Source organism: Pan paniscus, chromosome 20, assembly GCF_029289425.2.
Source record: "Pan paniscus chromosome 20, NHGRI_mPanPan1-v2.0_pri, whole genome shotgun sequence".
NCBI classification, from domain to species: Eukaryota; Metazoa; Chordata; class Mammalia; order Primates; family Hominidae; genus Pan; species Pan paniscus.
This window is the reverse complement of record NC_073269.2, coordinates 50,395,267-50,405,231: the sequence shown is the minus strand read 5'-3', so window position 1 is coordinate 50,405,231 and position 9,965 is coordinate 50,395,267. Positions and strand designations below refer to the sequence as shown.

Sequence of the window (9,965 nt, the reverse complement as noted above, 5' to 3'; positions counted from 1 at the left end):
TATATTATTGGGATAATTTTAAGATTTAAATAAGGTCTGTAGGTTACATAGTGTTATGTATCAATAATAAATTTTCTTTCTGGGTGCAGTGGCTCATGCCTGTAAACCTTGCATTTTGGAAGGCTGAGGTGGAACGATCACTTAAGCCCAAGAGTTCGATACCAGCTTAGACAACATAGCGAGAGCCCATCTCTACAAAAATCTTAAAAATTAGGTGGGCATGGTGGTCCACGCCTGCAGTCCCAGCTACTTGAAAGGCTGAGTGGGGAGGATTGCTTGAGCCCAGGAGTTCAAGGCTGCGGTGAGCTATAATCACCACCCTGCACTCAGCCTGGGCAACAGAATGAGACCCTGTCTCTAAATAAATAAATCACTGGAATGTTGTATTGTAACTAAGTAGATATCCTTGTTCTTAGGAAAGCACACTTAAGTATTTAGTGTAGGGAGAAGGATGTCTGTAACATATTCATATGGCAAAACTTTATATATAAATGCGTTTAATATGTATAAGTATCAGTATATACACGCTCATACTTATTGAGAGAATAATTCAAACATCTTAACAACTGGTGAATCTGGGTAAAGAGTATATGGGAGCTTTTATATAATTTCTATAATTTTTCTGAAAGTTTCAAATTATTTCAAAATAAGTTTAAAGAAATATAAAAATATACATAAACTAAAATCCCACTATTTAGAGAGAACTATAAGTAAATACCCATTCATCTATGCGTTTTTACAAAATAGGATCACATAAAAATCTCACATTTTGTTTTTCAAGTTAATATATTCTGAACATCTTCCAACATCCACAGCTAAAAATTTACCTTTTCCCATTTGATGTCTGCATAGTGTGCCACTGGATTGGTAAAGCACAAAATACTTTGGCAATCCAAGTATTTCTATGTTTGCTACTGAAACAATGATGCACCGACTATCCTCTTTTCTCTTTCTCTTGCTCTCTCTCTCTTTCTTCTTTATTTATTTGAGACAGAGTCTCGCTCTGTCACCAGGCTGGAGTGCAGTGGCGCAATCTTGGCTCATTGCGAACTCCACCTCCTGGGTTCAAGCGATTCTCCTGCCTCCGCCTCCCGAGTAGCTAGGACTACAGGCACGTGCCACCACGCCTGGCCAATTTTTTGTATTTTTAGTAGAGATGGGGTTTCACCATATTAGCCAGGATGTTCTCAATCTTCTGACCTTGTGATCCGCCCACCTTGGCCTCCCAAAGTGCTGGGATTACAGGTGTGAGCCACCGTGCCCGGCCATACTACTATCCTTTAATACACCTCTACGGCAGATATAAATTTACTTCTGAAGATCAAAGATTCATCTCTGGGGATATATTCCTTAATTTTACACCTATATACCATATAAAAGAATCATATTATGAGTCCTTAGCTACAGAAAATTTTTAGTAATTTTATTCATTTTTCATAGCTTTACAGCTTTTATGAAAATAATGATCACTGTAAGTATAAAATGAAAATTAAAGAAAAGGGATAATAACCCAAAACTCTCCCTGGCCAAAAAACCAGTTAGCATATGGCAAATATCCTTCCACACATTGTCTTCAGGCATATATTCACAATGAAAGGTGATCATTTATATTAACTAGATCTTACCAAGAGAGCCACAAGCCCTATTTCTCCCCTAAATACGAGTTCTATTCCTGTTCATGGTTCTGTGTTATCATCTTGATGGATTTGTTAGAAAGATTCCAAGTGTGAACAAACCCCCTTCCACTCTCAGTAGTTTTACAGGGTTTACCACCAGCATGGACTAGCCAAAAACTTGAAGATGTGCATTCAGACAAAAGTTGGTAACACATTTCTCATTTCTAAAGCTTTTTACCAGTATGGACTTTCTGATGATATGTAAGACGTGAACGGTGACGGAAGTCCTTATCACATATGTCACATTTGTATGGTTTTTCTCCAGTGTGGACTCTCTGATGGGCTTCAAGACGTGCACTCTGACTGAAGCCTTTACCACACTCTTCACATTTAAAGAGTTTTTCCCTGGTGTGAACACCCAGGTGGACTCGAAGATTTGAGGGGAGACTGAAGGCCTTACCACACTCCTCACATATATGGGGTTTCTCTCCCGTGTGGACCCTCTGATGATGGCGAAGATTCAAGCTCCTACCAAAGCCTTTCCCACACTCTTCACATTTGTAAGGTTTTTCTCCAGTGTGGCCTCTCTGATGGTATATAAACTGCGAACTGTATCTAAAGCCCTTTCCACACACATCACATTTGTATGGCTTTTCCCCCGTGTGGACTCTCTGATGGGATTGAAGACCAGAGGACTGACTGAAGCCCTTACCACAGACACCACATTTGTATGGCTTCTCTCCAGTATGGACTCTCTGATGTACCCGAAAATCTATGGCCTGACTGAAGCTCTTATCACACTGCTCACATTTATAGGGTTTTTCTCCTGAGTGAACTCTTTGATGTGCATGAAGATTTGATCTCCAACTGAAGCCCTTCCCACATTCCTCACATTTATATGGTTTTTCTCCAGTGTGAATTACTTGGTGTAGTTTAAGATTTGAACTATAACTGAAGTCCTTACCACACACATCACATCTATATGGTTTCTCTCCAGTGTGGACTCGCTGATGGGTTTGAAGCTTTGAGGACTGACTGAAGCCCTTCCCACACGTTTCACATTTGAATCGTTTCTCCCCAGTGTGGACATTCTGATGGACTTGAAGATTTGAAGCCTGACTGAAGCCCTTACCACACTCCTTACATTTATAGGGTTTCTCTCCCGTGTGAACTCTGAAATGAATATGCAGATCTGTATTACGGGTAAAGCCTTTCCCACACGCCTCACACTTGTATGGCTTCTCTCCTGTGTGGACTCTCCGATGGCATATTAATGGTGAATTGTGGCTGAAGCCCTTACCACACACATCACATTTGTAGGGTTTCTCTCCAGTGTGGACTCTCTGATGGATGTGAAAATGTGCAGCCTGAGTGAAGCCCTTACCACATTCCTCACATTTATAGGGTTTCTCACCCCTGTGGACCCTCTGGTGAACACGGAGATTAACACTCCAACCGAAGCCCTTACCACACTCTTCGCATTTGTATGGTTTTTCTTCAGTGTGGACTCTCTGATGGCACTGAAAATTTGAACTTTGACTAAAGCATTTACCACATTCCTCGCATTTATAGGGTTTCTCTCCAGTATGAGTTCTGTAATGAATGATAAGACCCGTGCTGCTACTGAATCCCTTGCCGCAACTGTCGCATCTATAAGACTTCTCTCCTGTATGATTAGATTGATAAGAATGAAAAGAGCTCTTATTGAAGCAATCACCAGATTCATGACATCTATTGAGTTTCTCTCCTGGGTGAATTCTCTGATGAGTTCGCAGATGTGAGCTTTGACTGAAGCATTTTTCTCCTGTGTGAACATTCGGATGAAGGGGAAGCCTTGGGCTATAACTGAAGCCCCTTCCACACTCACCACATGGATGGGGTTTCTCTCCTAAGGGTAATTTCTGATTGGAGCCATCACTAATGATTTTGCCATATTCATTACCTTTGCAGGGTTTTGGTTCTGTGTCAGTTTTAATACGCTCATGAAATGGTGATTTCTTCATGAAGTCTTCATGTATTTGCAGGTTATTTTTCACATCAATTTGCTTACCTCTACTCTGAATCTGTGACTCACTCAGATAAGTATTCCCGCAAGAATGCTGGGTTCTCCAAAATGGAAACTCTTGATTTTCAATATAAATAGAGCTATCTCCTTTAGGGTTCATTATATTGTTCTCATTTTCAGAAACCTGAATAGAGTCACCTTGTAATAACTGGGAACTCTTCCCCTGAAGACACCTGGTTAATTCACTTGCAACCTGTTTCCAGATTTGCCAGCAGGACAGCTCTTGATTTGAAAGGTATTTTAATGCAAATTTTTGGAGTGTTTCCATCTTATTTTGATGCTTGCTGCCTATTAAAAAAGAAAAAAGGCAATATTTAGAGATGAGGGCAGTAAATGCTTTCTTCAGAAATATCAGAATTTCACACTTAGGCCATGGGAGAAAGCCTTGATAAACCAGGCGAAAGGTGACGTTGTCCTTACAGCATCGTGTATTCTTTTGACATGTTTTTCATACAGGTGTAAACGAAGAGTGGGGTCAACAGGCTCCCATTCACTAAGTATAAACATGATCCATGTAGAACCGTAAGTCTAACAGTTTAATATGAGAGCTAAAAGCTAAAATCAGGTAGCTGCAGGGCAACAAAAAGACAATCCATATTCCAACCTACAATAACATCAATGAACAGCCTACTCACCTCTTCCTCAGTAGGCTTATGACAAGCGGGATTCTAATAACTAGTTAGGTTAGAAAAGTTCAGACTGTAGGCATGAAATATTATTTTAGATCCTGATAGAAATTATTCTCCAACAGATTTGGGAAGGCAGTTGGAATAATATGATTGTTCTAAAACCTGGTAGAAATCCAGGTCTCTGGACAAGTGGAAAAGGGAAAGCTAATCTTGTATAACTAGGAGAGAACTTTGGAGAGGAAATAGAGCATAGTGCAAACTCTCAAAGCCAACACAGAAGACGAAGAGAGGGAGAGGTATGTTCAGCTTGGAAACTTCCTCCCAGAAAGCAGGGAGCCTTGCTTGTTCTCTCGCTCCCTTCAGGTCTCTGCTCACATGTTACATGTTACTTTATCCGTGATGCCTTCCATAACACACGATGTAAAAATAAATCAACGGTACCACCATACACCATTTTTTTTTTTTTAACAGCGTCTCGCTCTGTCGCCCAGGCTGGAGTGCAGTGGTGTGATTTCAGCTCACTGCAACCTCCACCTCCTGGCTTCAAGAGATTCTCCTCCTCAGCCTCCCGGGTAGCGGGGATTACTGGCGCATGCCACTACACTCAGCCAATTTTTGTATTTTTAGTAGAGATGGGGTTTTGCCATGTTGGCCAGGCTGGTCTCGAACTCCTGACCTCAAGTAATCTGCCCACCTCGGCCTCCCAAAGTGCTGGGATTACAGGCTGAACCACCACGCCCGGCCTGCCATACACCTTCGACTCTTTCCAGTTCAATTACCCTGCTTGACTTTTCCCCACAGTACTTATTATTTGATTTACTATATACTTTCCTTTGTCTCTTTAGACCCAGTAGAATGTAACGGTCATGAAAAAAACACGCATTTTGTTTTCTTCATTGCTTTATCCCCACTGTTAACAAGGGTTTTCAAATTGTTGCAATGCATTAGTGCACCATGAAACCAAGTATGTAACTTGTGACAAAAAAACAAAAAACAGAATAAGACATGCTTAGTGTATTAAAAGCAATAAGAGTACTACTATAGGAAATACTTGTTTTAGTTTGTAAATATACACATAAATATAAACATATTTATGCTTAGTCAAGATGTAAAATTATACTTATGTTGAGGGTCATGGTTAGAAACGTACGAAAGACCTTGGCTTAAAATGTTTAGGGGGTGGTTTACTAAGTCCTAATCAAATAATTTGCCTAAATGAAATGTTACATTCTAATAATACAAACTGAAAAAAAAAATAGCAACAGGTGTCTACACATTTCTGGATATGGCAGGCTGAGTAATGACACCCCACCCCCAAGAGATGTCCACAGCCTGAACCCTCAAACCTGTGAATAGTTAATGTACATGGCAAAAAGGAATTTACAGGCCAGGCACAGTGGCTCACACCTGTAATCCCAGCACTTTGTGAGGCCGAGGCAGGTGGATCACTTGAGGTCAGGAGTTCGAGACCAGCCTGGCCAACAACATGGTGAAACCCCGTCTCCGCTAAAAAACTAAAAAAACAATTAGCCTGGCGTGGTGGCGGGCACCTGTAAGCTACTAGGGAAGCTGAGATATGAGAATCACTTGATCCCAGAAGGCAGAGGTTGCAGTGAGCCAAGATTGCACCACTGCACTTCAGCCTGGACGACGGAGCATGACTCCGTCTACAAAAAAAAAAAAAAACAAGCAATTTATAGATATGATTAAATGAAAGCTCTTAAGATAAGGAGATTATCCTAGATTATCCAATGAGCCTAAAGTAATCACAAGTCCTTACAAAAGGGAAGAAAGAGGGAAGCCACCCAGATTTCACCCTATATATCTCTCCCTTTTGCTGCTTCCAACATGTATCTTTTTTGCTATAATAAAACTGTAAGTCCAGCACCTTCCCAAGTTCTGTCAGTCATTCTAACAAATTATCACGGGAACTCCCAAATTTGTAGCTACTTGGTCAGAGGTGAGCAAAATTATCTGGGAATCCCTAAACTTAGAGCGATATATAAACTTAGAGCGATATAGAGAGCAGTCTTGTGGAAAACTATGCCCTTACTCTGAAAGTCCGGCCTAACTTCAGGTGTTTGGTGTCAGAAGTCACTGCAACATGTAAAGTGCTTCTCACATTGCTGGTGCTAGAAGCTAAGATTAATACATGTGGATGCAAATTACAGTGGAAACCCAATTTAGAAATTCTGGAATTTTCTTTGCCTAATCAGGACTCACCTCAACTCCACAGGTATGTCAGCGCCTTTGGACTTCTGGAAATGTCCAATTCAAAACTGCTAAAGAACTACTGTATGTAGGTTATATAACTGTTTTGGTATTAGAGGGAAGGGGAAATGGGAAAGTGGGAAGTCAGCTGTATGGATAAGGCAGTTTTCACCAATGAGTAAAGCCAACTTGAAATTGATACAGGGAAACTGATGAACTATAATACCTGCCATATTGCCACTGATAATTTTTGATAGTGAAGTTCTACATTCCAACAACTGTGAATAGCTTTTATCTTCTAAGGTTAGTAGGTTTGAATATTTACATGTCCAAAAATGTCTTAGAAATTACTAATTATGTTAGACATTCACTAGAAGACAGTGTTCCCAAATAATTAATCACACTGGTGTGCTCTCAATCTATGAGCTAACTCTGAGTAAAAGGGATGTGATGTCTACTTGTCTCCATTCTCTGTAAGTTTTTTGTTAAGAATTCTTATAAAAACAAACCCTTTGGCTGAGCATGGTGGTTCATGCCTGTAATCCCAGCATTTTGGGAGGCTGAGACAGGTGGACCACGATCTCAGGAGTTCGAGACCAGCCTGGCCAAAATGGTGAAACCCCATCTCTACTAAAAATACAAAAATTAGCCGGGTGTGGTGGCAGGCGCCCGTAATCCCAGCTACTCGGGAGGCTAAAGCAGAATTGCTTGAACCCAGGAGGCGAAGGTTGCAGTGAGCCAAGATCATGCCACTGCACTCCAGCCTGGGTGACACTTTTGGGAGGCCAAAGTGGGTAAGATCAGAACTTCAATACCAGCCTGGCCAACATGGTGAAACCCCATCTCTACTAAAAATACAAAAATTAGTTGGGCATGGTGGTGGTCACCTGTAATCCCAGTAACTTGGGAGGCTGAGGCAGGAGAATCACTTGAACCCGGGAGGCAGAGGCTGCAGTGAGCCAAGATGGCACCACTGCTTTCCAGCCTAGGTGACAGAGCAAGCAAGACTCGGTCTCAAAAAAAAAAAAAAATTCACATCATCTAGGAATATCTAATTTTTACTTTTAATTTTGTGTGTGTGTGAGACAAGGTCTCACTATGTTGTCCAGGTTGGTCTCAAATTCCTGGGCTCACTTGATGCTCCTGCCTCAGCCTCCCAAGTAGCTGGGACTACAGATGTATGCTAACATGCCTGGCATATATATATATATATATATATATATATATATATATATATATGTATTTTTTTTTTTTTTTTGTAGAGATGGAGTCTCACTATGTTGCCCAGGTTGGTCTGGAACTCTTCAGCTCAAGTGATCCTCTCACTTCAGCCTCCCATGTAGCCAGGATTACAGGTATGCACCACCATACCCTTACTTTTAATTTTTAAGTCAATAGACCTGAGGAATATGCAAATTCAAGAGAAAGCAAAGAAGGAGAGAAAGGAAAGGTAAGGGGATGGAAAATGGAAGGAAGACGGTATTTTAAATTAAAATGGTAAATTTAAACAAACATAGAAGGCCTCTCTAATGATATAACATTTGAGGAATGACCTGAGTGCAGTAAGTAAGGTGCTGGGGAGCCTCTTCACCAAGGCAATGAGGAGAGCTAATTAGAAGCCATGGAACAGAAGGGAACTTGGTATGCTTAACAAATACTCCAACGGCGGCCAGCATGGCTGAAATGATCTAAGCAAAGGGAAAGGAATGGGAGATCAAAGAGAAACTTGGTGAGATGAGACCAGGTAGGGTCTTGCAGTTCAGTACAAGGACTTTGAGTGAAATGGGAAGGTTGTGAAGGCTTCTGAGCAGAGGAATAACATAATCTCATGTGTTCTTTAAAGAACCATTCTGGGCCGGGTGTGGCAACTCACATCTGTAATCCCAGCACTTTGGGAGGCCGAGGTGGGAAGACTGCTTGAGTCCAGGAGTTTGAGACCAGCCTGGGCAACACAGCAAGACCTCATCTCTACAAAAAATAAAAAATTAATTAGGTATCATGATATATACCTATAGTCCTAGCTACTTAGGAGGCTGAGGTGGGAGGACCACTTGAAATCAGGAGGTTGAGGCTGCAGTGAGCTACAATCATGCTGCTGCACTCCAGCCTGGGTGACAGGGTGAGACCCTGTCTCAAAAAAATAAAGATTAAAAAAAGAACCACTCCGGCTACCATTTAGAAAGCAGATTATAGGAACACAAGGGAGGAGGTGGGGAGACCAGCATGGAAGCTGTTGTTATAATCCAGGTGAAAGATTATAACACTCAGACCAGGGAGGTCATGGACATGGTAAGATGCAAACTAACCAGTACCTGAAAGAACAGACACAGGGTTCTCACCAGAATACGTACTTCTTTGGGTTTCTGTTTCCATCATCCAAAGCTTTTCTTCTGCTTCCAATTGGGATACCATATCTGGTTGGAAGGGAAGATGCCCTATGAAAATGTAGATTTTTATGTATTTAAGATGAACACACAACTAAAACACATTTTTGTCTGAACCCTATAAGCTTCACAACCTCTATAGTGATATTTTATTATTTTATTTATTTATTTTGAGACAGAGTCTCACTCTATCGCCCAGGCTGAAGTGCAATGGCACAATCTCGGCTCACTGCAACCTCTGCCTCCAGGGTTCAAGCAAGTCTCCTGCCTCAGCCTCCCGAGTAGTTGGGATTACAGGCACCTGCCACCACACCCGGCTAATTTTTACATTTTTAGTAGAGATGGGGTTTCACCATGTTGGCCAGGATGGTCTTGAACTTCTGACCTCAAGTGATCCACCCACCCTGGCCTCCCATATTGCTGCGATTAAAGGCGTAAGCCACCATGCCCGGCCTCTAGAGTGATTTATTTTAAGATGTTTTAAGATCATGAACTATAATAAGAAATTTAGGTTGTAGCCTAGTTCATATATATCTCTCTCTCTCTCTCTCAAGTTATACCTGGCTAATGTCTGTTTTCATCACATTTGCAATGCTGTATCTCACACCATTCACTGAAAATTGTCAGTTTTTGTTGCAATGTGAGCAGTTCCTGATAAGAAGCTCTGATATTTTCTATCCTTATCTGTTTTATTTCATTGAAAAAAAAGCCAATACAGTGCACTAAGTTAATGCATTGATGGGTTTCATTTGAAAGACAACGTATTTGAAAGATAAAGCATAGAAGCTAATGTGTCCATTTACGGTTCATTTAAAACAGGGTTTTGCAACTGCAGCACTACTATTTTGGACTGGCCAATTCTCTGTTGGGGGCACTGTCCTGTGCACTGTAGGAGATTTTGCAGAATTCCTGGATACTACCCACAAAATGCCAATAGCACCCCTCTGTCAGGTATGACAACCATTTCCAGACATTGCCAAATATCTTCTGGGGGCGAAATCACCCATGGTTGAGAACCAGCAATTTAAAAGGAGAGAATTTTGCCTGAGCAGAAAGATCA

The 9,965-nt window shown here is 41.2% G+C and overlaps 1 protein-coding gene and 1 long non-coding RNA gene across 19 annotated transcripts in view; one reads left to right on the top strand and one right to left on the bottom strand.

Annotated features, from left to right (window-relative positions):
* Positions 1–1,402: 1,402 nt before the first annotated feature.
* Positions 1,403–9,965, bottom strand: part of ZNF227 (zinc finger protein 227) — a 62,027-nt gene continuing 53,464 nt past the window's right edge. For 8 of the 18 annotated variants that reach the window (XM_055104144.2, XM_055104142.2, XM_055104141.2 and 5 more), the window contains 2 exons: positions 8,873–8,956; positions 1,403–3,969 (listed from right to left, as the gene is read on the bottom strand). In XM_055104144.2, the coding sequence (XP_054960119.1) occupies positions 1,841–3,969; positions 8,873–8,956 (2,213 nt within the window). In that variant the 3' untranslated portion in view covers positions 1,403–1,840. Of the gene's footprint in view, positions 3,970–8,394; positions 8,490–8,860; positions 8,957–9,965 lie in introns of all 18 variants that reach the window. The other 10 variants (XM_057300705.2, XM_063600372.1, XM_008970780.4 and 7 more) reach the window with 5 other exon arrangements.
* Positions 3,379–9,857, top strand: LOC117977045 (uncharacterized). The gene is made up of 4 exons (XR_004667939.3): positions 3,379–3,510; positions 3,641–3,916; positions 7,784–7,876; positions 9,725–9,857. It is a non-coding gene; the product is annotated as an uncharacterized LOC117977045 (long non-coding RNA).